Consider the following 25,887-nt stretch of genomic DNA (forward strand, 5'->3'; position numbering starts at 1 on the left):
CCATCCAGTCCCATCCCTCATTTTATCCCATTCTTCTTATCTTATATTACACACACTCCATTCTCCCACTGGGTTGAATCCCATCCTATTGGGTATGATCCCCTTTTTTCCTGTCCTCGTCCCATCCTGCCAAATCCCCTCGTTCCACCTCATCCCGTCTCCAAAGAGGAGATCAGAAATCATGGAGACAATCTGAGGTTTGGTTCTACTTTTTCTAGGCTTAAACTAACCTAAATGTATATTAATCTCATGTCTCAGAATGTATAGAAGGTTAAACATCTGTTAGCTTTCAACCACCGAACAAATGGAGACCTGAGGAAGGAGTTTCAACACACATGCAGCTTTTGATTGGCTGCATGTGTGTGTGTGTGTGTGTGTGTGTGTGTGTGTGTGTGTGTGTGTGTGTGTGTGTGTGTGTGCTGGGTAGAGGTGGATGGGATTCAGTGATAGAACTTCCACAGGCTGGTTTTACATGTTGTGTCGGTAGCACCATCAGCTAGCTCAGCTGTAGGTCACGAGGTCTCGTACGACCTCGTGACCTACAGTAGGACACAATAAAGTGTTGTCTGTAGCCTGAGGTCACTGTGGCCTTGACCTGAGAAGTAAAGCACACATTCTGATTTGTTTCAGACTAAATAGACTTTAAAGCAGGTTATCAGGCTTTCTTTCACAGAAACAGCCTTGAATTCCAAGAAATTACCCAAATAATCTTTTATTCTCACTTCAAACAGCTGCAAAGGACACAAATAAAGTTAAACACACCCGGACTGCAGGGTGGGTAGTGATCTATGATCCTCATTACAAACCATGTGATCAGTACGATCATCAGAACGCCAAGCCTCAATATTAAAGCTCTCAATCCAGAAATAAATACACGAACCGACTCGTAAATGAATTTTAGACGCTTTTTATTTGAACACAGATTTAAAGGAAGTAAAGATTGACAATAACACAGAATTCAGTAAAACAGTTGAAACCATCCAGTCATGTTTTGGTTTTTTTTGGGAGGATTTCTGACAAACAGACGACCAAAAATATCTGGAGCGAGAGAGAAACTGATTGCGGAAGCAAACAGGAGTTTTATGACGGAACGACGCACCAGACGGGAAAGAGACCGACGACAGAGGACGTTATTTACATGGTGATGCTAAAGGTGGGTCGTTCACGCGCTGCAGACGTCTGACAGAGGCTACAAATCAAAGGTGAGGCGTCCTCTCTCAACAGCATCCCTCCTTCTCTCCCAGGACGTTGCCCCTGCTCACACTGTTGCTAGGCGACACGTGAGATTCCAGCGAATCCAGAGATCTCCGGGCTTCTCGGTGCAGACTCACTAATCATCAGGTCCTCCATCAGCCGAGCTGTGAGCCGCCAACAATACCAGAAGAACGGCGACGAAAGAACACCCAAAGACACGAGCGCCCCAGGAGGAAACCAGATAAAAGACGACAAATAAAATGTCTTTGGAGGATATTTTAAAGAAGATAAAGGGGATAGAAACTCCAGACAGGACCAGCCTGTTTGTCTGGTTCCAGTCAGCGTTAATAAAGCTGTCCACCAGTGAGGGTATCTCAGGTAACGTTCAACTTATTCAGTTTAAATCAGCGACTGGAGCAGGAGAAGCAGAGTGAGCAAATCTAGAAAGTTCAAAGTCTCTTTATTCAATAGCGCATTAAAATAATTCCTTCCAGGCTCGGTTGTGTTAAAAGAAAAGGTTGTTTAATATTTTAAAAAACAGAATTTCTTTTTGTGCTGGAGAACATTTAAATACTGGAATCCATTAGGCAGCTTTTACAGTATGCATCACTGGTGTGACGTCGCTAAAATCAATCCCGATGGGTAAATGAACGCGAACGCTCCAGGCGATGAAGACTTCATCACGCTCAAGACGGTCTCGACACGTCCGTCCTGGACCGTTCGGTTGTTCATGTGAGGCCGAGTCGCATCAGTTTGTCCTCCTGTTGCCGTGGCGATGGATAAAGGGAGGGAGAGAACCGCTGGAGACCCGTCCTTCTGCCGGTCCGTCTGGGCTCACATGACGGAGCAGCTCTTGGACCTGTCCTTGCTGAAGGTGGAGGACAGGAGGTCCGTCCTGCTCGGCAGGTGGAGGAGCCTCTTGGAGAGGCGGCGCGCCGGACTGGTTTTACCGGCCGGCTGCAGTCTGTTCATGCAGGCCAGGGACGCCGTGCGGAACACGCTGTGGACGCTCTTCTCCGACGTGAAGGCCGAGCACTCCAGGTACGCCTCCGCCCCGCACTGCTTGGCCATGGAGGAGCCCTGACGGGACAGGAAGGGGTTAACTCCAGATTGAACAATCAGGAATGGGGGGAGGGGGGGGACTAATGGAACGAACCTGCTCATGGGAGATGGGGGCTTGTTTCTGATTGGACAGCTCCATGCGCGTGCACACGTCTGTGCGCAGGTCGGTCTTGCAGCCGATGAGGAGGATCCGTGTGCTGGGACAGAAGTCCTGGATCTCCGCCTTCCACTGCCACCAGGAGAGAAACATCAGTCTGGTTACTGAAGGAGAACCCCCCCACACACACACACACACACCCCCTGAGTGAATGTCATCAGCGTGGGGTGTTCTCACCTTCTTCAGCGCGCCGTCCACCGTGTCGGGTCGGCTGATGTCGAAGCACAAGAGCACCGCGTCCGAGTCGCTGTAGCAGAGCGGGCGGACGTTGTCGTAGTACGGAGAACCTGGACAGAGAGGAGAACGTCAGTCCTGGGGGGGCGACGGCTCCAGCGTCAGTTAGACCAATCTCCACCGGGTGAAGGAACGTCACACGGAACACGCAAACGTCACGCATGCTGTCGCCAAAAGTTGTATGTAGCGTGTAGGTTTAGATCACATGTGTCAAAAACAAGGCCCGGGGGCCAAATGTGGCCCTCCACATCATTTAATGTGGCCCGCGAGTGAATAAAAGGTCAGCGTCTAAAAATAAATAGGTCAAAAGTGTGCTTTGACCCAAAACTACATTCCCCACAATGCAGTAGTTCAGCCCATTTTAACTCTGACAAAAACGTTGTGAACAAAGTTAATGTCCTAACTTGTGTCTGATGTTATTTTTCTTTATTGATTGATAGTTTGATCCTTGATTGATCCTTGATTGATGGAGTTCTGTGGTTTTAATAACTGGACAAGTTTCTGTCTAACTGTAATGTTTGTAACTTGAATAAGTAATAAATTCAGTTATTTAACTTTAAGGAGTAGTTACATTTAGTTACATTACACTGAGTTACATTTAGTTACATTTATTAGTTACATTAAGGAGTAGTTACATTTAGTTACATTACACTGAGTTACATTTAGTTACATTTATTAGTTACATTAAGGAGTAGTTACATTTAGTTACATTACACTGAGTTACATTTAGTTACATTTATTAGTTACATTAAGGAGTAGTTACATTTAGTTACATTACACTGAGTTACATTTAGTTACATTTATTAGTTACATAATAGTTACTAAACTTCACTACTCAGGTAACTCAGACCATTTATGGTCTCAGAAGACGATGACGTCGTCATGACAACGTGAAGATTTTTTTGTTTTGTTTAAATTTCCACAAACAGCCCAGCATTCTGTTTTTAAGTTCTCAGGAAGCCTCCTGTGCTATAAACAGACAGCAGGATGTCCGCCCTCCATTGTCCACCCCCCCACCCCCCCATCACCTGATCACCACCAACACAGCAACAAGATTTAATTTCCTTCTCCTCCTCCAGGGGCCAAAGGTGCCTCACAAGATTTCCGTGCCAATATAAGCGGGTGTAATTATATCAGATGCCTATAATTGGTTTCCACTGGAACCAGAATTTGTCTGTCTCCTGAGGTAATAAAGAAAAAATTAATTACTGCCATAAAACCCGTGCATAGGTCAGATTAGTTTGGAATGCGGCCAGTTCCTGAAACTCATTACATTTTGTTTTTTTTTGTCTACGTTATTTTCTAAATGATAATACATGGGATTACAAAAAAATGTATTCCGAGGTCAAAGGTCACACGGACGACTTTTCTTGCATGAGAAGCTCTTAATCAAAATGTTTTCTTTCCCCAGCTCTGAACAAGAACCAATAAAAGTCTGTTACCCATAAATCATCTGTGTGAAACAAAGCAGAAAGTCCATAAACAGCAGAGGGCGCTGATGAGGTCCACAAGCATATTACACACCCCATATTAGCATATATATTGTATGTGTGCCATAAAGTGCAGCATTTTACCGTCACAGTGACAAATCATGTTGTCAGATGTGCTTTCTAGATTAAAAAACAAATTGATTGCTATTAAAAAGAATTGTAAAATAAGTATAATAAAAATGCACTAACTTAATAATTAACAAAAATGCATAATTTAACTAGAGTAGAATTAATATTTGACTTTTTCACATATATTCTGGTCTCATTCCTTTATTTTAATATTTTAATGTCTATTGCTCAGTGTTTTAATGTAGGACAGCTTACACAACCACCAGCTATCAGTAACGTGTTGAATCTAAAGCTCTCGCAGCATCACCACAGGCTGATGTAAGGCTCCGAGGAAGAGGAGGCAGAGAGGTCTGAAGAGGACACAACCGTTCCCACACACACCGCCTGAACAGACACACACACACACACACACAAACGGGGCTGTCTGGTCTGAACAAGTGGAGCCTTCACATCCGTCGTGTTTACACCACAGCATCATCACACATTATAACGGCTGGACCAATGAGACGCCGGTCCTCCATCAGCTGACGGCAGGAAAATTCAATTTAACAACAGATTAAATGTTCTGAATTCATTTCCATAAATATAAACTGACATTCTTGTGATTTCACGTTGAATAAATTCAGTTTTCAGACTCTTGGTTGGAAAAAAATTAAACGTTTCCTCGCAAAAAATTATTGGAATCATTGAGAGATTTTATTTATATTTTTATAAAAAATAACTTGACTACAATGGAGGGTATAAATACAGATAATAAAGACAGAAGCGTCACACGGGACGTGAACTGTCTGCTGTTGGTGCTGCAGATGTAAAAATATGTTATGCAACGTTTCCTCTGGAACGAGTGACCGTCCAGATAGTTCTACCTCCGTGGGAGATAAACACACACACACACACACACACACACACACACACACACACACATCAGTTCAGCACTGGTTCCAGTTACATAAGACCTTTTAGGCAACACACCATGCGGCAGTGGGGGGGTCACGCATATCTTTCCATCAGTATCGGACGCTGGTGACTGTATGCTATAAACACACACACACAAACACACACACACACACACACACACACACACACACACACACACACACAGCCAGACTCCACCACCTGGATGGAGGAGGCATCAACCCCCTCCCCAGTGAAACAACCCCCACGCCCCAAACCCTCTGGGCAAAACGCCCCCGCCATCCCTGTTATGAAATATCAATAGGAAGAGGATGACTTGTTATTGATCCCGTTTCCCTCCAGCTCCTGTTCTCAGGAACAGTAAAATTAGAGATTAGGGATTAAAGAACACAAACACTATTCACTACTTTCCTTTTCCATTATGATTCAGATTATTAATGTTTTGTCTTTGAATTTTATTCTACTCAGCTCCCCACAGTTACTGGTGAGACCTTCCAATATATCTTTAATTAAACAACAGGGAAAGAATAAAACTTTTAATTTATTTTATTCATAGTGCAGTTTACAACAGATTTCGGTCGATCAGCAACGCATATTAATCAACCAGTCTTTTTATTTCTACTATGGAGTTATGATATATTTTGATTTTGGGGTATTTATTTTAAAAATTAATAGATTTTCTTATTCTAACTTTATTTTTCACACAAAACTGTGGACTTTAGGCCAAAAGCAACCCTGGGAGGAACAACAGCTGTTGACAGGATCAAACCTCATCTGTGTGGACTGACTCCAGGACGACTGGAGATCAGATCCTCTAACCTCTGTGTGTGAACGGGTTGAGAATGAAGACGCTTCATCACCTGAGGTGTCCCACAGACTGAGCTCCACTCGCTGGTCTTCAAGCTCCAGGCAGGCGGTGTAGTTCTCAAACACGGTGGGGACGTAAGTCTGGAGGAAACAGTGAGGAGAAAGATTTAAAAAGGTCCGGACACCAAACAGATTCAACAGAAACACTCATTTATACACCACTAGAACCAGCAGTAGAAATGACACCATTAACTTTAACCTAAAATCATTTTAAAGTGCCTGCAGCTGAAAAATCTCACAATGACGCAAAAAATGTATTTTTATCCAGCCTTTTATGAAAATATAAACCCTATAAAAAAAAAATAAAAAAAATACGTAATCAAATCTCCTTTGACTGATGATGCCTTTAGGAATATATAAGAAAAAGTCCCCGTAGAGGAAGAACGTTTCTTTGATCTGACAACTGGTTCCTATCACGTTTCAGGAGAACCCGGCGGGCGGTTGGCGGCCGTTAGCGACCGTTAGCGGCGGTTAGGCGCGTCCTACCTCCGGGTAGCAGTCCTTCGCCAGCACCTGTAGCATCGCGGTTTTCCCGCACTGGACGTCACCGACCAGCACCAGTTTGCACCGGGAGACGCACGCGGGTCTTCTGTCCTTCATGCTGGACCACCGGTGGGACTGACGTCACGGAGTGTCTGGAGGTCCTCCCGGTAACCGGCTGCGGTCCTGACGGCGTCCAGCCGGAGAGTCGGGCAGAGCAGCGGAGCACTGCGACGTTTATACGGTCGCGCCAACCAATCAGCGGTGCGCAGCGCGCGAGACGGAGGAGGTGGGGGGGGGGGATTGAGAGGCCGTGCACGAGACGGATAGGGGCGTGCACGAGGGCTCCTCCTGTTGAGTGTTGATGACGGTGGACAATAACCTGCGTGGGTGTCTCCTCCGTCCTCAGCTGGGTATAGACCTCTGGTGTAGACCTCTGGTGTAGACCTCTGGGTGTAGACCTCTGGGTGTAGACCTCTGGGTGTAGACCTCTGACGTAGACCTCTGACGTAGACCTCTGGGTGTAGACCTCTGGGTGTAGACCTCTGGTTTAGACCTCTGGTGTAGACCTCAGAGTGTAGACCTCCGGGGTTAGACCTCTGGGTGTAGACCTCCGGGTGTAGACCAGTGGGTGTGGACCACTGGGGTTAGACCTCTGGGGTTACACCTCTGGGTGTAGACCTCTGGTGTATATCTCTGGGTGTAGACCTCTGGGGTTAGACATCTAGGTGTAGACCTCTGGGTGTAGACCTCTGGTGTAGACCTCTGGGTGTAGACCTCTGATGTAGACCTCTGGGTGTAGACCTCTAAGTGTAGACCTCTGGGTGTAGACCTCTGTGTGTAGACCTCTGGGTGTAGACCTCTAAGTGTAGACCTCTGATGTAGACCTCTGATGTAGACCTCTTGGTGCAGACCTCTGGGTGTAGACCTCTGGTGTAGACCTCTGGGTGTAGACCTCTGATGTAGACCTCTGGGTGTAGACCTCTGATGTAGACCTCTGGGTGTAGACCTCTTGGTGTAGACCTCTGGTGTAGACCTCTGGTTGTAGATCTCTAAGTGTAGACCTCTGATGTGGACCTCTTGGTGCAGACCTCTGAGTGTAGACCTCTGATGTAGACGTCTGGGTGTAGACCTCTGTGTGTATACCTCTGAGTGTAGACCTCTGATGTAGACCTCTGGTGTAGACCTCTGGGTTTTTTACGTGCTGTTATTTTACTGACTGGACGGTTCTACTGTACGAGAAAATTCTGGACGAGAAAATTAAACATGTTTTGTCAGACGATGTTGAAATATTCCTGTCAGTAAACACAAAGAATCCGATGATCATCCAGAAGGTCAAGGGGAATTCTTCTCTGTCTGTGGGAAATGTGATCTCTCCGGTTAAATGTCTGATATCTGACTCGTGTCGTAGACGGCTTCCTGTTCTTGGAAACTAAATGTCATTTCGCTTAAAGGATTTTACGGACTTTAAATCCAGACCTTCAGAACCGACTTGAAAATGTCTCTCTGATGTCGACTGTGTCTCGTTTTACTCTCCTGACCAGTGGAAATGAGTCGTGTGAAGATTAGATCATTTTTTTCATTCAACCGTTTGGGCACATATGTTTATGTAGCACACCCCATTCAGCTTAGAGGACTTGGCACAGATGACAGATGGCTTCATCAATCTGAAATATAACAGGGAGTTTTAGCGCTTTAGAGTGGAGGTGGAGCGTGACGATGTGGAGTATAAGGGCTGCCTCCGATGCAAGAACCAGCATTTGTTGTCTGAAATGACATTAAATTATCTGCGATGGACACAGTCCATAGAGGAAAACATTTCTTCGTCTCTTCTTTCAATCATCCCTTTTAAAAATTAACCATTATTTACGCAGACTCTATGACAAGGGGGAATTTCAATGTTACGTGTTTTGGAGAAACAAAAATCCCCTTCGGGTTTTTAGTTATGAATAATTAGGTTATCGGGAAAGACAGTTTTAATTCCATGTCAATGCATCACTGATTTTATTCTGATATCCCCTTCTCATTATATATCTATGCATTAGAAAAAACAAAACTGTCATCTTTAGTTGGGTTTTATGGATGATAGAAATAATCTTAACAACTATAATGGATTGCAATTGCAAATTTTATTGCAATTTATGCTCGCATCAATGCTAGCCTTAAAACCTAACGCACTTAAGCAAATGAGATTCATGCTAATGAGTGAGTTAGGTCATTCTGGTAGCCATAATTTAAATCCAGAGCCAGGTTCACCTGACGGCAGTCTGGACTGGATTTATCACAGGTACACGTCCAACCTGTCCACTGACAGCTGGCATTGGGTGTATTTCTTACATGTTTGCGACCTCTAACCTGCTTCACAGATGTATGAAGTCTGCAGCATGTTCATCTGTACATGTATGTTCATCCACAGAGAAGCTCACATACAACAGTTTAGAGATGAGCATTAATACTTCATAATATAGAAGGAATAAAGTAGGAAAAATGTATGTGGATTTAAGCAGCAGAGAAAGGCAGGGTGTTCATTACAAGTCTACTTCAAACCATTTCTTAGACAACACCCGTGACAACACTCCATCAACGGCGTCTATGGCTCGCAGCAAAATGCTTTACATAATTCAAGGAGTTTTTGAAGTGGTTTGGAGCTGTTGCATTATGTAAATCAGAAGATCACTGCAATTATTATCATAAGCACAAGCGCAATCATGAAGCGCGGATGTTCTGGCAGCGCTTGTCTATTAATTGCATTTGAATATAGGCCAGTTCAGTGATGCTGTGAAGGAGAGAAACTAGTTAATTAACCCTAATCGAGTGCAAAGGTATTCATCATATTGCAGCGTCTTATACGACCAATAGTAGAGGGCAATTTAACATTTTGACAAGAACAATCAAATATAAATGGACTAAATGGAATGCATAAATATTGAGGTCTTAGTTATTTGTGCATATATATTTTATGCTAAAAATAATGTCTTCTATTTTTGAATGCACTATACCACCATTTAACATAATGCTTGTTAAACAGGGAAGTTATGGTTTAATACATTTTAGCTGCAGCAATATATTTAGAATGTCTGTGTACAAAATCTTTTGACAGCCACAGTGAAATTTACATTTCGTGTGAAATGAAGGCACAGTGACAAAGATGTAGAATGAAATTATTTTAAAAAACTGCAGTTGTAATGTATTTCTATTAAACATAGGCTGCTGCCGTAGTGCAAACAGTGATGGATAATTCATTTCAGAAACACCATGAATGAGAAGCACTCTCACTGCTCTGAAGCTCTCAACCTTTCAGCGACAGCTCCTGTTAGGCTGAAAGAGGCTGAAGCTGGCTGGAATACAGCAGTGAAGCCTCATGATCATTATTTAGCAGCCATTGTTGCCTCTAGACTGAGTGAACAAAGGGCAAAACATTTCCACACTGGTGTGCTGTTCAGTTCTGAAAGCAAACAGAGCTGTTTAAAATGCAGATGTCCTGACACTGCATGAGCAACATTTATAAAATGAGTCTGACTGAAGAGGGAATGGTATGAAATACACAAATTTACATAAAGCAAATCAACTAAAACCAGGTAATAAGGTAAGTACATCTGAACTGTGTAGCTCAGTCCACCAGTAGTCTATGGTGAGCTTGGCTTTTGTTTTTAATATCATTATTACACCAACGACCTGTACTCACTGTTTCACTTCAGGCTCAAGGATTTCAGTTTCACACTGTTACAAAGGTGAACATCACCATCTCTCTCCAGGTGAAAGGGCCAGTAGGACAACCTCCTCGATATTTCAGTTAAACTGTAGTGCCCTCTACAGGTATGGCGAGGAAATTGCAGTCAATGGGAATAGTACTTTATTGACCCGCTACGGCGGATGATGCGGTAGAAAATAAATGAATGAATGATCCCAAACGGCAAAGTTCACAAAAAGGTTATTGTCACAAGAGGGATTCGAACCCACGCCTCCAGGGGAGACGGCGACCTGACCGCAGCGCCGTGGACCGCTCGGCCATCCTGACACATTTTAACTTAAAAATGTTAACGCTCAAATCCTTTCCACTATTGATGTTCAAACTTAAATTTAGAGTAAATATGATCTGAGCATTTACAACACAAATCTAATGTTCAGTATTGAAATGTACTAGTCAAGTCTCTCGACTACAAGTCCCATGATCCTCTCTTCTCCTGGCGACACTTCCGCCGCGTTAGTCGTACCGCCTTTTGCGTCACCTAGCTATTATCAGGCTTAGTGAAGCTTTGAAGAAAGTCACTGACGTTTGTTGCAACATTAATCTAAATACTTCTCATATGACTTATTTATAAATTGCTGGCTGAGCTGACAGAGAAGTTAAAAGCTAAAAACGAGCATATTTCCGGATTGAAGTGACGTAACAGTCTAAACCGCTTCTGATTGGTTCGCTTTTTCTTAAGTTTTCCCGCGCGACTGCTGGAGCGAAACAAGAGAGCCGTCAGCTCCCAGCGGAGCTGTATTGGTGATAACTGAAGATCGATCAGGACCTGCTGCTGCTCTATAAAGTCATGCCATCTTCCGATTATGACTCGGCCTGTTTGCCGGACTTATTGCCGCTGTACTACCGGCGGCTGTTCCCGTTCTCCCAGTATTACCGCTGGCTGAGCTACGGTGGAGGTGAGTCCTGACTGGACATGTTAGCAGCGATGCTAGTTCCGGTCTTCATGTTTTCATGTTATGTTCTCCAGTCCAGAAGAACTACTTCCAGTATCGGGAATTCTCCTTCACGCTCAAAGATGACATCTACGTCCGCTACCAGTCGTTCAGCACACAGAACGAACTGGAGAAGGAAATGCAGAAGATGAACCCCTACAAGATCGACGTAGGAGCGGTGTACAGCCACCGGGTGAGACGCGCTTACGCTCGGCTGTATTTTCCCGCGATCACCGCCGAACATGAGGATGATCGATCTCTGCCTGTCACCCACAGCCCAGCCAGCACAACACCGTGAAGTCAGGAAGCTTCCAGGCCCTGGAGAAGGAGCTGGTGTTTGATATTGATATGACGGATTATGATGACGTCAGAAGCTGTTGCAGGTAATTTGGTTGCATGGCTCATACCGACTGCCTCCTTACTCTGCAAGATAAAGTAATCCAGCATGTACAGATGACCCTTAAAAGCCTGCTATGATTGCATCAAACTGTTTTCAGCGCTGCAGACATTTGCCCCAAGTGCTGGACCCTGATGACCATCGCCATTCGCATCCTGGATCGAGCCCTTCGAGGTTTAATCTTTGATTTTCATTCAGACATCCACTCGTGATAGACTACATTGCTGACATACGAGGCATAAAACACTTTTTTTTTTTTTTATGTGTCTGACATTCCAGAGGACTTTGGTTTCCAGCACCTGCTGTGGGTGTACTCAGGCAGAAGAGGTGTGCATTGCTGGGTGTGTGATGAATCTGCCAGGAAGCTGTCTGTAGCAGCACGCTCTGCAGTCGCAGAATATCTCAGCCTGATTAAGGTAATGGCATTTTAGCATTTGGTAGATGATTGAGGACATTGAGTGGCATGAAATTCTGACCCCTTACAAACAAGTTGATAGTTCTATCTCAAATGTGATAGAAGAGCTCTAAAAGTAATATGAAGTGTTCCCTTAGTTGGAGCTGCAGTGTGTAAATCAGTAAGATGTTCGCTTCCATTTCACAGGGAGGCGAGGAGACGATTAAGAAAGTGATGCTGACCGATCCAATCCATCCTTTTATCAGGTGAGGGTCAGTTTGATTCTCTAGATGGTTTAGTTTGAGTCATTTTGTTCTTTCCACAGCCGATGAAGGATCCAAATCTATTTTCTCAACAGAGAGTCTTTAACAGTGGTGGAGCAGTACTTTCCTCGGTATGCAGTACAGGACCAGGACATCCTCGGCTGCAAGGAATCAGTGGAAAAAGTGCTGTCACTCGTGCCGGAAGATATCCTTTTCACAATATGTAGGTTATTTTCAAGTTGTATAAAAAATGTGTTCCATGAGGAAACCAAATGGGATATAACGAGAATAATTGACCTTAAATCAAAGCTTACATGTAAAGAAGGAGTTGTTGCAGGACTTCCAGAATGAGAGGAAACCTGAAAACCGCTGGAAATTGATCCAGGACCACGCCGCTAGGAAACAAGTACGTAAGTCTAGTAGCATTATAAATTAATATTGTTAAACCTTTTATTGATATCAGACGCTACAGCAAAAGAATTCAGATCAAGTTCTAAAGTTTTAGACCCAATAAACATCTTTAGACCGGTGATTTTTGAATATCCAGACTCTTAATCGGCCTGCCAAAGCGTTAACATTGGTTGTATCTTTTCTGAGGGTTAATAGGTAAAAGTCACAACAATAAAAAGAAGCGATCCAACTTGTGTTTTTCCAGATTACTGCCAAAAAGGGACAACACTTTGAGAAAGAAATAATGCTGCAGTATTGTTACCCTCGGCTCGACGTGAACGTCAGCAAAGGAGTGAACCACTTGCTAAAGAGCCCCTTCAGTGTCCATCCCAAAACAGGTGAGAACAGACTGAGTCACAGTCACACATCAGTGGCACCGCTGATGGAGTCTCACTGCCACACATCTTTGTTTTCCTCTGGCCAGGGCGCATTTCTGTCCCCATTGACCTGGAAGAATTAGAACAGTTTGATCCGTTTGCTGTGCCCACAATCAGGTAAGTGATTTTTGATTGTGTGATTCTCTGCTGTGTGTCGGATGTGACGCTTCAGAGCTGATACTATGAATCCTTGTTCTCAGTCTCGTCTGTGAAGAACTGGATCGACCAAGGAAAGGTGAAGAGGGAGGGAAGTCAGACGACATCAAGGAAAAGGAAAATGAGAAGGATGCAGCAGAAAGACGGAAGATCAGAGGTGAGATTCAGAATTCCAAGCTGAATGCATCACAAACACGACCTTGTTTCATCTGACAGGTCTAAGTAGGTCAACACAACACAAGGAGTAAGGATGTGTCTGTCCTAGTTTAAAGTGCCGTGCTGAATCTGTTACTACCCGAAGCTAGAGCCTTCCTTTTCATGTTTTCAGTGATTTCTGCTCATTCTGTTATTGTGAGTTGTCTCAGCTGAAGGTTTCCAGAGCATAACTAAAAAAAAACTACTCGGTATTGTTTCACAATGCAGTACAGGACCAGGACAATTTAATGTGTACATTTAATGGACATTTTTGTTATTTTGGGAAAGAAGCATTTCATTTTTCATTTCAATATTGATCTTCTCTGGTATGCAATTAATAAGAATAGCACTTAAGAAAAAAGTAAATAATGTCTTTCTAACTGTCTCCCTTTAACAAAGTGCACCTTTATTGGGGAATTCTGTATTTCATAATTATCCTTGTGAAAATGGGTTTAAGCCTATGTCAGGTATGGATCAGATTTGTTGGGTTTCACTGAAGTCTTACATGCATTTTTCTAATCATAATTGGTAACAGAATGATTTGTGTTGACATAATGAGATATTAAGCCCTCAACGAGGACCAGTGTTTTATTCTACATTTGTTCAGCCCATTGAAACATTTTATTTACAGATTACAAGAGAACAAGCCTGGCCAAGTATGTGAAATTCTTTGACCAATTTCTGGATCACATGTCTCGCTCATGGAAAGGAGATCTTCTCAGAAAGAGTGGTAAGCTCCATTTTCTATTTTGTGAAATTGTTGGATAAATAAATAAATATCTTTTTTTATAATATCAATTTTCTTTTATTCCATTTCTTTTCAGATCTTCAGAAAGATTTCTGACGTGGATCAACAAATTGAAAGTGATACAGAAGATGCACAGATAATAGATCCCTATTGTTAATATGCATGTGTTCTGATGGAATACTGGAAATTATTCTGCTAAATTCCCATAAATCTGTATCTTTATATCCTCATGAGAATTAACAAGGTCATGCATTCTCACAAAAAAGTCTAAATATGTTTTGTAGAATTTTGCCACTGCAATGTCTTCTTGTCTTTTTTTTCTATGTATTTTTTGTACAGCCATGTGAAAATAATTTTTTTGTATTTCAGGTCTTTGAAAATGTTTTTCAAAATTTTTTTATGCTTTTTTACAAGCATTTATTTTTGTTTGCTTTATTGCTGTTTCTACTTTGGCAGAAGTAGTTTAATGTGTCTTTTGATTACTTCATTTTTATTTAATCTTTACACAGCATAACACCCATGACATTTATTTCCGTTAAATTGTTGAAAAGGTCATGCAATAGATGTTCAGAGTAGAAGCACTGCTTCTTTTGCATACCAAATATTGATTTAGAAGTTATTAATAATTTGTCATGGTTCTAAATCTTTGTTTACATTTGTCATTTATGTCAATTTGAGAGGAAATGTAAAGTTAATACAGTTGTGGATATACTGACTGATCCAGAACTGCAAGGAAAAGTAGCTATAAGATTTTAATATGAATATAAGTCCTACATCCAAAATGTTATGTATGACAAAGATGTATCAAAAGTAAATGACATACTTTTACAAAAAACTTGTGTAATACTGAGACTCTCATTACATATATTCAATCTTTGTTCTATAGCGCAATTTAGGTAAACAATGTTTCAAAAGTGTTGCACAGTCAATAAATAAAAAAACACAACATAATGCAAATAAATTAAATATCAAATAAAAATCTAATAAAATAAGTTAAAAATGGAAATAAAATCAGGTAAACAATTAAAATAATGTGAAATAATATATAAAACATCAATATACACAACATTGCTGTATAGTACCTCATTGTGGTAGTTCAGTTTTAACTAACCATGCTGGATGGCTGAATCAATCACAATCTGAATCAATTCGTCTAGATGTCACGTTTTAACATCGTCAAATATAAAATGTCAATAAAGGACCAAAAAATTTAGTAATGATATTAAATTTGTAGTCAAGAGTCAGAGTAAAATGTTGTTATACAGCATGAAGAAATACACGACTATGGCCTCTCGTTTGTAAAATGACGCACTGTGTCTTTAAATAACCCGGAAGTTACGTCCCTCTTCTAAACAGGATATTACGTCAAAACAGGAGCGAGAAAGTCTCTCTTACAGCCATCTTGGATATAGCGTCCAGAATAGGTAGGTGTCTCATCATAATCTAATATCATCCATCTGTTTTCAGGTACGGTGGTTCGTAGCAGTGGTTTCATATTTTTAATTTAACACCGTTCACCACACTTGTGTCGCTATTACGCTTCTTTCCGGCTTGTGATTCGTGATAAATGTCCGGTTCCACCACCGGTTACCGGCGCAAAATGGGCGAACATGAACCATTAGCAGCCCGTCAGGGCCGCAGGGAGCTGCGTGACGGGTGACGACTGACCAGACTATAAAAATGTCTCTCAACTTGAGGAGATTTGACTGCTGAGTTTAACTTTTTATCGTCAGATTCCTCTAGTTGAGGCTGAAGGAACGAACTTGTAGAAGCTAATGTTAGCATGTCGTTTCCCACAAGTTACAGCATGGGGGTCCGGTCACCTGTTTAGCCCTTTACCACTGCTTACTCTAGTGTTAACTAGCTGTGGACCGCACGGATCACTTGTCTACTGAATTATTAAACTGGATTTACTACTTACAACTTGTTACAATGGTTATTACGCTGTGTTAACTTATAAGTAAGTGTAATTGGAGGTAATAAACTCTCCATGCTAACGTAGCAGTTGTACCACCAGTGTTTGTATGACAACTATGTGGTCATGTTGTTAAAACTGACCTCAAGAGTTGACCTTTGTCAATGCTAATAGAGAAAACTTAACTTGTTGTACGGGCGTCGTCACCTGTTCCGTTCATTCGGTTCTCCACAAGTTAACTGGTTTTTAAAAGCGTGACACATCAGGTTTTAGATGTTATAATGGATTTGTACTAATGAACTTTCTTGCTGTCATGTTTCTGTTTTAGCAAACATGCCTGGTGAAGCCACAGAAACTGTCCCAGTCACCGAGGAGATGCAGCAGCCACAAGTGGAGACTGGTTCGTATTCATGAGAACTCTGCATGCACCACTGCAGATTAGACGACGGGGTCCTGGAACTCAGTTTTGGAAGCACTAAACAAAGGGTTATGGAAGGACGGTGAAAAATGGGAAAGACGTAAAACTACACATGACTAGGTGGTCATTTGGCTGAGTATTTTGTCAGCTGGCTGAGCGCTGGATTGACATAACAGGTGTTATTCATTTGACTTCTGCTAGCCATGTGTCGGGAAAGTTTCACTGAGTTTACTCCGTTAGGTTTTGGCTTGATAGGAGATCCAGGACCCCTCTTTGTACTTACACAGACTCACAGGGGTGTGTGGTGATAACTGGATTCAGAGCACAATGCATGAGTGTGACGTTTTCCCCCGAGCACTGAAAAGGGTTTGAAAGGCCAGATAGTTGACCTGCTCATAAACATTATCAGACCTCAGTACAGCTCTATGTTATGAGTACCCTTTCACCTAAACGCAACATGTATGTATTTGATACCCGTAAACTCTGTTTAGTGGTTTCAATATTAGACTTTCCTCAATATTATAAGCTGACAACTTATGGAAGCAAGCTGGCATAATATTCATGGTGCTTTTGACCAAAAAGTTTAAGTGGTAAAGGAAGATATTTTTTATGTGTCCAATGTCGATTGTGTTTCCATTAGTGTACTCACAGTAGAGTTTGTGTATTGCTCCTTCATTTTTTTACCCAGTTTTGAGGATCTTCTTAGCACCTCTGTGTTTTCTACGAGAAATCTTAAAATGGTTTGATCTGCATGTTTAGGGATGAGGCAAGGATTTTTATGCTAAACTTGTGCTCATTTAATTTAATATATTTCTCCTCTTCAAAATGTATCCTGTAAATGTGGTCATTTGTTTTGACTGAATAGGGCAGTTTATAGTAGAAGATTTCATGTATAATTATTATTAATCCATTTTGATTGCATTGGTGAGTTCACGTTCTTTATCTGCTGGAAAAACGGTCAGTGTGTTTGCAAACTGGAATGACTTTAAAAAAGATCTGCAGATTAAATGTTGAGCTGTGACGTTTAAATGTGGTTTATGTACAGTCTGTCTGGAAGTTAATTGCACATGGGAGAATGCTTCGCCGGCAGCTCATAACATAGTCCACATTATGTAGCCGTGGAGGATGCTAAAAAAATTACACTTTTTGTGAAAGTTGTGGGCACTAATTCTAAACTTATTTTCTCACTTGACAATTTGGAAGTTTAATCCTCACAGACACTGACTCAACAAAGTAAAATATTGCACAGTTGAATCAATTCTGGTTTTGTTATGAAGTTTATTGGCTGTTTTAAAAAGTTCTTTAGATGAAGTCCTTCATTTCCTAACACGTATCCACTGCATGGAGTTTGGGTCACTGGGGTCTTGACTTTTGGTTCATTGTGTATTTGGCCCATGGGCATCACTAAACGTTTCACCAAGTCATCGCTTATATTCTGGTGTGGAGCACAATTTTCACTTGAATGTATATTCGATATGCTCTTCAAATTGCAATTGCCCCTCCCTCTGCACTCCTGGTGCTTTCCCTCATCAGCTGCAGAAGTATTGAATGCCACTGCTCCTCCCGGGACCCTGGAGCCAGCAGTGAGCAAGGAAATTCCTCTAGAGAATCCTCCAGATACTCCTGTTCCTGTTGAGGGTAGAGGTTCTCAAGAAGTGGGTATTCTTCAAGCTAAAAGTGAGGAACCAAAAGATGTTGCTGTGCCTCAAGAAAGGACGAAGCATTCTGAAAATACTGGGTTAGAGTCCACACCTGTGTGTCAACAAGAAGCAGTGTCTGACCCAACAGGTGAATCAACTGATATGCCAGTTCCTGAAGAGTCTACACCCAGTGCCGTGACTGTGGTTGCATCAGCAGAAGAGCCTCCAGCAGATGACATGCCAAATAAAGATGTCCAAAGTCAGGAGTCAGCTGGTGCCACTGAAGAATTGGACAGCAAGGAGGTTGAAAAGGCTTTGGCTGAAGCAATATCCTCTGAATATAAACCTGGAGCGGTTGCTGAAAACATTCTTGGAGATCCACAACCACCTCCTTACAAAGACATCTTTGTCAATAGTGAAGATGTGAAGACATCCGATTACCCAAAAATTGCAGTGGAAGATCTAGGGCATGTGACCTTGAGAGCCCAAGAAGACAAAGTACTGGCGAGTGATGCAGAACCACCTGCTCCCGAAATCTGTATCAGCAGTGAAAATGAGATGACTCTTGATTCTCCAGAGACCACACTAGAAGACCCAAAAGATACTAATCTGGATGCAGCTCAAGATGAAGTGTCGGTTGGTGATCCAAAACCACAAGCTTCTGTAGACATGGTCGTAAAGAGTGAAGATACAAAAACAGATGATTCTCTAAAACCTGCAGTGGAAGACCTGAGGAAAGTGACCCTGAATGCAGCTCAAGATGAAGTGTCTGGTTATCCAGAACCACAAGCTTCTGTAGAAATGTTTGTCAAGGGTGAAGATAAGAAAACATCTGATTCCTCAAAAACTGCAATGGAAGGCCCAAGTGATGCTGATTCATCTGCTCCGACCATCTCTGTCAGCAGTGAAGATGAAAACATGCTTGATTCCTCAGAGACCACACAAGAAGACCCAGGAGAGGGGAGCCTGGACGCAGCAGAAGATGAAGTGTCTGGTGATCCAAAACCACCTGCTTCTTTAAACATTTGTGTCAATGCTAAAGATGACAAAACATCTGATTCCTCAGAAACTACAGTGGAAGGCTTAAGTGATGCTGATGCACCTGCTCCCAAAATCTCTGTCAGCAGTAAAGATGAGAAGATGCTTGATTCCTCAGAAACTACACAAGAAGACCCAGGAGAAATGAGCCTCGAAGCAGCAGAAGACAAAGTGTTGCTTGGTGATCCAAAACCACAAGCGTCTGTTGACATTGACGTAAAGAGTGAAGATACAAAAACAGATGATTCTCCAAAACCTGCAGTGGAAGACCTGAGGGAAGTGACCCAGAATGCAGCTCAAGATAAAGTGTCTGCTGATCCAAAACCACCTGCTTCCACAGACATGTGTTTCAGAGGTAAAGATGATAAAACATCTGATTCCTCAAAAACTGCAATGGAAGGCCCAAGTGATGCTGATTCATCTGCTCCGACCATCTCTGTCAGCAGTGAAGATGAAAAGATGCTTGATTCCTCAGAGACCACACAAGAAGACCCAGGAGAGGGGAGCCTGGACGCGGCAGAAGATGAAGTGTTGCTTGTTGATCCAAAACCATCTGCTTCTCTAGACATTGGTGTCAACGGTAATGAGAAAACATCCAGTTCCCCAAAAACTGCAATGGAATGCCCAAGTGATGCAAATCCACCTGCTTCAGAAAGGTCTGTGATGAGAAGGGAAGATGAGAAGATGCGTGATTCCTCAGAGACCACACAAGAAGACTCAGGAGAGAGGAGCCTGTATGCATCTCAAGATGTAGTGTCTGATGTTGACGCATTTATTGAGAATGGAAACCATGACAAGGACAAACCATTCGTGTCTCGCTCAAAGGCGGTTCAGTCACACGGGGCCTGTAAACACGAAGCCAGAACTATTTCGACGCGCCCCTTGGCAGGTTGGTTCATCCTCTGAAAAGGTGCTCCCCACTTTGTCCTTCGTTACTTTCAATACGATTGATATTGTTCTTATACATTTACACACAAATTCAACGCAACAAACCTTATTCTGTGAGTTCTTGTGCCATCTTTTTATCTTTTTTTTTTAGTTTGAGTTTGTACTTCTGTAATATTTATTTTTACTTCAATATCGGTGACTACTAAGCTAACAGGTTTAGCCAGGTAGCAGACAGCTCCATCACAAAGCACCACCATAAGTAGTTGACTAGCAGAAATGTTCATTTGCCTTATTAGAGTGCAGCATTGAAAACATTGTTTTGTTAAGTGTATCTTCACAAAACACAGAATGCATTTTTTGGTGTGGAAGTAGTGTAGTAGCTGCGTGTTGTGTAGATGAGTGGCAGTTTGCATCAACTCAGTTTGGGTGATTGCGTGTCCTTTTCCTAACCCAAAGCAAGAAGTTTGCGTTTTGGTTTTCGTTCGTTTAACATGCATGCGCAAGTCTACCCCTCTCCCATCCAAAAATTGAAAGACACTTTTTCTATTCAGCTGCACCTCCTGCCCCAGCTTCCTCTCAGCAACATCAGGAAGGTTCTGGCCCTCCAAAGCCCAAAGGCAAAGATCCCAAGATTGCACAGGGTCCCTCAGCCCCCAAGGCTGTCCCCGGCAGAAGAAAACGATCCTCCATGTCTGCCTCCTCATCCTCCCCTACCTCACCAAAATCTACTTCCTCTACCCCCCTGTCACCTGTACCGTCTCCTTTAGCTTCCACACCTGGCAGCTCTTCTTCTAACCAAGCAAACCGTGTTGCACCCAAAATTGTCAAGGCTGGCAAGCAAGGGAAAACCAAAAAAACTGAGGCATTTGTGCCTGCCCCCACCCCTGTGGAGGGCAAGGTCAAAGTAACAAGTGAAAAAACAGTGGAGACTAACCCGGAGCCAACTCGAGTTGAAACTAAACCTGCCCCAGTTGAGGCAAACTTACCCACCCTGGCTACTCCAAAGCCTGTCGCACCCCCAGCTGCTTTTAAAGTTAGCCCCAAACCAGCTGTGGCCGCTCCGGTCTCCTTTTCAGGTACTATTGCCTCTAGCCCCCCCAGATCGTTTCAATTTAAGACATCAGCAAAAGCTGTTCCTCACACTGATGATGATGACCTCCCTCCACTTATCGCTCCAGAGAAGCCAATTAAAGTACCTGTATTACCCCCTGTTGAGAAAGAGGGTGGAAAACTTGGTACATCTCCTCGTAAACCTGCATTTGAGCCAAGTCTTCAGAGTTGTCATATTGCACCTCCTGAGATTATTAAGGTAGCACCAAAACCCAAGAATGAAACTGAGCCCAAGTCTGTTCCTGCTCGAGCAGCAATCAAAGTAGAATCGTCCTCAGCCGTTGTTCAAGCTTCTAAACCAGCTCCTGTCGAAGCCCAGAAGCTAGCTGTAGTGGCCAAACCTCCTGTTGAGGCTGCCAAACCAGCTTCTGAGCCTCAGTCCATTCCTGTTCAGGCCACTAAGCCAGTTGCTCAAGCCAAGTTGTCTGCTGTTGAGGCCACTAAGCCGGTTACAGATACACTTAAGCCAACTGCTGTGGCCAAGCAGCCTGTTGTGGCCCCAAAACCATCTGCAGAGGCCCCTAAACCTGTAACTGAAGCCAAAGAGATCCCTGTGAAGGTTTCTATGCCAGTTGTCGAGGCCAAGCACACTCCCGTCCAGGCCCCTAAACCCGCTGCTGAGGCCAAGCAGACTCCCGTCCAGTCCCCTAAAACTGCTGCTGAGGCCAAGCACACTCCTGCTCAGGCCCCTAAGCCAACTGTTGAGGCCAAACAGGCCCCTAAGCCAGCTGTTAAGGCCAAACAGACTCCTGTGGAGACCCCTAAACCAGCTGCAGAAACCAAGCAGGCTCCTGTTCAGGCACCTAAGGCAGTTGTTGAGGCCAAACAGGCCCCTAAGCCGGCTGTTGAGGCCAAGCAGGCCCCTAAGCCTGCTGTTGAGGCCAAGCAGGCCCCTAAGCCGGCTGTTGAGGCCAAGCAGGCCCCCAAGCCGGCTGTTGAGGCCAAGCAGGCCCCCAAGCCGGCTGTTGAGGCCAAGCTGGCCCCCAAGCCGGCTGTTGAGGCCAAGCTGGCCCCCAAGCCGGCTGTTGAGGCCAAGCAGGCCCCCAAGCCGGCTGTTGAGGCCAAGCAGGCCCCCAAGCCGGCTGTTGAGGCCAAGCAGGCCCCCAAGCCGGCTGTTGAGGCCAAGCTGGCCCCCAAGCCGGCTGTTGAGGCCAAGCCGGCTGTTGAGGCCAAGCAGGCCCCCAAGCCGGCTGTTGAGGCCAAGCAGGCCCCCAAGCCGGCTGTTGAGGCCAAGCAGGCCCCCAAGCCGGCTGTTGAGGCCAAGCAGGCCCCCAAGCCGGCTGTTGAGGCCAAGCAGGCCCCCAAGCCGGCTGTTGAGGCCAAGCAGGCCCCCAAGCCGGCTGTTGAGGCCAAGCAGGCCCCCAAGCCGCCTGTTGAGGCCAAGCAGGCCCCCAAGCTGCCTGTTGAGGCCAAGCAGGCCCCCAAGCTGCCTGTTGAGGCCAAGCAGGCCCCCAAGCCGCCTGTTGAGGCCAAGCAGGCCCCCAAGCCGCCTGTTGAGGCCAAGCAGGCCCCCAAGCCGCCTGTTGAGGCCAAGCAGGCCCCCAAGCCGCCTGTTGAGGCCAAGCAGGCCCCCAAGCCGCCTGTTGAGGCCAAGCAGGCCCCCAAGCCGCCTGTTGAGGCCAAGCAGGCCCCCAAGCCGCCTGTTGAGGCCAAGCAGGCCCCCAAGCCGCCTGTTGAGGCCAAGCAGGCTCCTGTCCAGGCCCCTAAGCCTGTTCCTGAGACCAAAGAAGTTCCTGTTCAGGCCTCTAAAGCAGTTGCTGAAGCTAAATCTGCCCCTGTTGAGGTCAAGATGGCACCGGCTGAGGTTGCTAAACCAACAGCTGAGTCTTCATCTGCTCCTTTCAAAGTTGCTCCAGTCGAGCCAGCAGTTCCTGACACTGCTCCCCGTAAACTCACATTTGCTGAGGCAGTCGCGAAACCTGCCCCCGTCAAACCTGAGGTTGAGCTAATCGGTTCGAGTCCTTCTGAGAATGTCTCAGCTCCCAAATCTGCCCCCACACCTTCTAAAACCCCTGCCAAAGTGGAGCCTGTGATGAAGAACGACAAGGGTATTTCATTCTTTCTCCTTTTCAGTTGTAATTTTTCCAACTGTCACTGTTTTCTGGAAACGGCGCAAATTCTTCGAGAAACCAAGGTTGTGAAATACATTATTTAAACTTTATCATCATGCTACGTAATGGATGCGGTGGACGTTCCAGTTAGTTCTGTTGTTGCATAATTTCAGCCACTTTGTGCAGTTCTGTTTGTGCCGTACATATATAATTGTTTTTAATTTAGTCAGTCTGGTAAATTTAAGGTTGGTGTAGTCCCCTGAAACATTTTATATTTTGAATTACTGTTAACTTGAATGTTTCCCTTCCTCAGAGTTGAAGCAGAAGATTATCGCATAAAACTTGCAGATAAGTAAAACTTGTGACCGTCTCATTTTTGTAGGATCCGGTACAGAGTCGGAGAGCGATGACTCCGTCCCTGAACTGGAGGAACAGGTTTCTGCACAGATACACACACAGCAAGCTCAGGTGAGTGTTCGGCGTTGCTCACTTGTAACTAACTGTGCAGAAGCACATTTAACATGGAAAATATTGTTCGTCCAACACTCTTTTATGATGATTGAACACAGTGACTTTCGTTCTTCTGAGTCTACTGAAGCCACCCTTTCTGTCCTGAGAAGAGTGTTGAAGATTAGCATATAAATGTTGTATCACTTCATACGGAAGCTGTTCTTATTCCACTGCACACATTTACAAGCAGAGATAAAATGTGGATTAATTTTCTGTCTGTTTACTTTCAATCTCTTACAGCTCGCAGCAGCTGCAGAAATAGATGAAGAACCTGTCAGCAAAGCAAAACAGAGCCGTAGTGAAAAGAAGGCACGAAAGGTAATACCTTACATGTGCAATCAATCGAACCGGCACTTTTGCTTGTTTTGTAATGGTGAAAATTGACCAGGTTTAAAATGAATATTTCTTACAGGCCATGTCGAAGCTTGGTCTAAGACAGGTCACAGGGGTCACTAGAGTCACAATTCGGAAGTCCAAAAACATCTTGTTCGTCATCACCAAACCAGATGTGTACAAGAGCCCCGCCTCAGACACATACATCGTCTTCGGGGAGGCTAAGGTGTGTGTCCGTCAGTCGTACGAGGAAATCTGATAAGCCTTTTTATTAAACAGGAAATACCTGATTGAAAAATGAATGCTAGGTATTGACAATGCTTTCATTCCCGTTTTACCCTCTCTGCTGTCCAGATCGAAGATCTTTCCCAGCAAGCCCAGCTGGCGGCCGCAGAGAAGTTCAAGGTCCAGGGTGAAGCTGTATCAAACATCCAGGAAAACACACAGACGCCAACAGTACAGGAGGAGAGCGAAGAAGAGGAGGTAAGCGGTTTTGATACGGACACATCACTTTTTATTGATACTGTCGTGTAAACATGACACGATTCCCAAATTGTGACAGGTTGATGAGACGGGGGTTGAGGTCAAGGACATTGAACTCGTCATGTCACAAGCCAACGTGTCGCGGGCGAAGGCGGTACGCGCCCTGAAAAACAACAACAACGACATTGTCAACGCTATCATGGTAAGATTCTTCATTGGTTTTTAATTATTTAAACTTTTTCACCCTGGTGTGTGTGGATGATACTGCATAAAGAATTCCTTGGTGATCAGCAGTATAATGAACTATTTTTTTTCTGTTTTCCACTTTGCAGGAGTTGACGATGTAATGGTGGGACCCTGACACCGCAGGGCTGAGATGAGTTGCTGATTTAAGCTCGTTTATACGATTTATACCCGAGATGGAAATAAAATTGTGGCTTGATAAATTAAACGTTCATGTGTTTTGCATTTATTTTATTAATTTTTTGCACAAGAATTAACCTTGACATGGTGGGGGTTGGAGCAGGGTTTGTTTTGTTTTGTTTTTTTCAGTGAGGGACTGAAACAACCCTGAAATGTGTAAAGATCCGTGGGATATAATACAAATCAAATGCATCTAAAATTTGAATAAGGACACTGATTACTTGTGTACTAGAACGTACAACTCTTCTCTCTGAGATGAGTTGCACAAAAGGTAATGTCAGAATGGTTGGATTAAAGTTAACTATGCTTCCGGGTGAATGAACACATACTGTAATTTTTAGCTGAGTCTTCTGAAGGGTAGATTCTTAAATATTAGACCACTTTTTGTATTGTACTTAAATGCTGAGTCAATGGGTTAGAAAACTTACAAAATATATTCAGCAAGGTCATGGATATTGTCTGTCTTGGTCCTAAAATAGGTAAATCTCCCTGTAATGCAATTTGATTGACAACCAATGACCTCCATCTTTCGGTCCTCCCTTTCCATATCACCAGCGTAGAAAACTGATCATTTTGACTTTTGATCAGACTTCTTGCTTACATCCTGAAGTGATGTGATTTTTCAGCACTACAAAAAAATGTCAGTGTTGTAAAGGGTTAACTGTTGATGACAGTAAGGATATTGATGCTGGGAAAACTGAAGTATGACTGTCACTGGCTGTATAAACTGGTATGATGTCACTGAACGTCTACAGAATAACCATGTAAATGTAAAAATGACAGGATACTGGTTAACAGGAGAATTAGGCAGCCAAATTTTGCTTTCATTTAAAGCACTGTAGCTGAGTCATGCAATGAAAAGGGTTAGGTTTGGTACCCAACATTTAAAAAGGAATGGGAGACTGATATAAAACTGATATTTTCAGTATCTGAAACCACTGAAGTTC

General features: G+C 43.7%; 3 protein-coding genes and 1 non-coding gene across 5 annotated transcripts; 3 read left to right on the forward strand and 1 right to left on the reverse strand.

The window, feature by feature from the left end:
* Nucleotides 1–1,694: 1,694 nt before the first annotated feature.
* Nucleotides 1,695–6,691, reverse strand: LOC137605497 (rho-related GTP-binding protein Rho6-like). Its single transcript, XM_068330214.1, has 5 exons — nucleotides 6,475–6,691; nucleotides 5,982–6,069; nucleotides 2,591–2,700; nucleotides 2,351–2,485; nucleotides 1,695–2,274 (listed from the first exon to the last, which is right to left on the reverse strand). The coding sequence occupies exons 1-5, from the start codon at nucleotides 6,586–6,588 to the stop codon at nucleotides 2,029–2,031; spliced, it is 693 nt and encodes a 230-aa protein (XP_068186315.1). The 5' UTR covers nucleotides 6,589–6,691; the 3' UTR covers nucleotides 1,695–2,028.
* Nucleotides 6,692–10,978: 4,287 nt separating this feature from the next.
* prim1 (DNA primase subunit 1) lies at nucleotides 10,979–14,897 on the forward strand. Its single transcript, XM_068339777.1, has 13 exons — nucleotides 10,979–11,115; nucleotides 11,187–11,344; nucleotides 11,428–11,534; nucleotides 11,649–11,722; nucleotides 11,828–11,964; nucleotides 12,150–12,208; nucleotides 12,301–12,410; nucleotides 12,520–12,611; nucleotides 12,861–12,993; nucleotides 13,080–13,149; nucleotides 13,233–13,345; nucleotides 14,015–14,113; nucleotides 14,208–14,897. The coding sequence occupies exons 1-13, from the start codon at nucleotides 11,007–11,009 to the stop codon at nucleotides 14,225–14,227; spliced, it is 1,281 nt and encodes a 426-aa protein (XP_068195878.1). The 5' UTR covers nucleotides 10,979–11,006; the 3' UTR covers nucleotides 14,228–14,897.
* A 598-nt stretch (nucleotides 14,898–15,495) lies between these two features.
* naca (nascent polypeptide associated complex subunit alpha) lies at nucleotides 15,496–24,968 on the forward strand. 2 transcript variants are annotated; one of them, XM_068327235.1, is made up of 8 exons: nucleotides 15,496–15,555; nucleotides 16,375–16,446; nucleotides 23,574–23,659; nucleotides 23,942–24,019; nucleotides 24,114–24,260; nucleotides 24,389–24,517; nucleotides 24,597–24,719; nucleotides 24,850–24,968. In XM_068327235.1, exons 2-8 carry the CDS (start codon nucleotides 16,380–16,382, stop codon nucleotides 24,862–24,864), a joined length of 645 nt encoding a protein of 214 aa, XP_068183336.1. In that variant the 5' UTR covers nucleotides 15,496–15,555; nucleotides 16,375–16,379; the 3' UTR covers nucleotides 24,865–24,968. The 2 variants fall into 2 exon arrangements, with proteins under 2 accessions (XP_068183336.1, XP_068183327.1); XM_068327226.1 differs by lacking the exons at nucleotides 15,496–15,555; nucleotides 16,375–16,446 and adding an exon at nucleotides 20,585–23,188.
* LOC137591097 (small nucleolar RNA SNORD59) lies at nucleotides 23,738–23,812 on the forward strand. The gene has a single exon (XR_011034595.1). It is a non-coding gene; the product is annotated as a small nucleolar RNA SNORD59 (small nucleolar RNA).
* Nucleotides 24,969–25,887: the final 919 nt, after the last annotated feature.

This window comes from Antennarius striatus, chromosome 2, assembly GCF_040054535.1.
Source record: "Antennarius striatus isolate MH-2024 chromosome 2, ASM4005453v1, whole genome shotgun sequence".
NCBI classification, from domain to species: Eukaryota; Metazoa; Chordata; class Actinopteri; order Lophiiformes; family Antennariidae; genus Antennarius; species Antennarius striatus.

Bases quoted from the DNA above. Each gene is read 5' to 3' on its own strand.
- LOC137605497 (XM_068330214.1), bottom strand. From the start codon at position 6,588: ATGAAGGACAGAAGACCCGCGTGCGTCTCCCGGTGCAAACTGGTGCTG. The intron at 2,701-5,981 runs GTGATGAAGCGT...CTCTCTGTCCAG, and splicing joins CAGTCTGTGGGACACCTCAG to GTTCTCCGTACTACGACAAC. The intron at 2,486-2,590 runs GTGAGAACACCC...TCCTGGTGGCAG, and splicing joins TGGACGGCGCGCTGAAGAAG to TGGAAGGCGGAGATCCAGGA.
- prim1 (XM_068339777.1), top strand. From the start codon at position 11,007: ATGCCATCTTCCGATTATGACTCGGCCTGTTTGCCGGACTTATTGCCG. The intron at 11,116-11,186 runs GTGAGTCCTGAC...TATGTTCTCCAG, and splicing joins CTGGCTGAGCTACGGTGGAG to TCCAGAAGAACTACTTCCAG. The intron at 13,346-14,014 runs GTGAGATTCAGA...TTTTATTTACAG, and splicing joins AGAAAGACGGAAGATCAGAG to ATTACAAGAGAACAAGCCTG.
- naca (XM_068327226.1), top strand. From the start codon at position 20,719: ATGTCTGCCTCCTCATCCTCCCCTACCTCACCAAAATCTACTTCCTCT. The intron at 23,660-23,941 runs GTGAGTGTTCGG...AATCTCTTACAG, and splicing joins TACACACACAGCAAGCTCAG to CTCGCAGCAGCTGCAGAAAT. The intron at 24,518-24,596 runs GTAAGCGGTTTT...AAATTGTGACAG, and splicing joins AGGAGAGCGAAGAAGAGGAG to GTTGATGAGACGGGGGTTGA.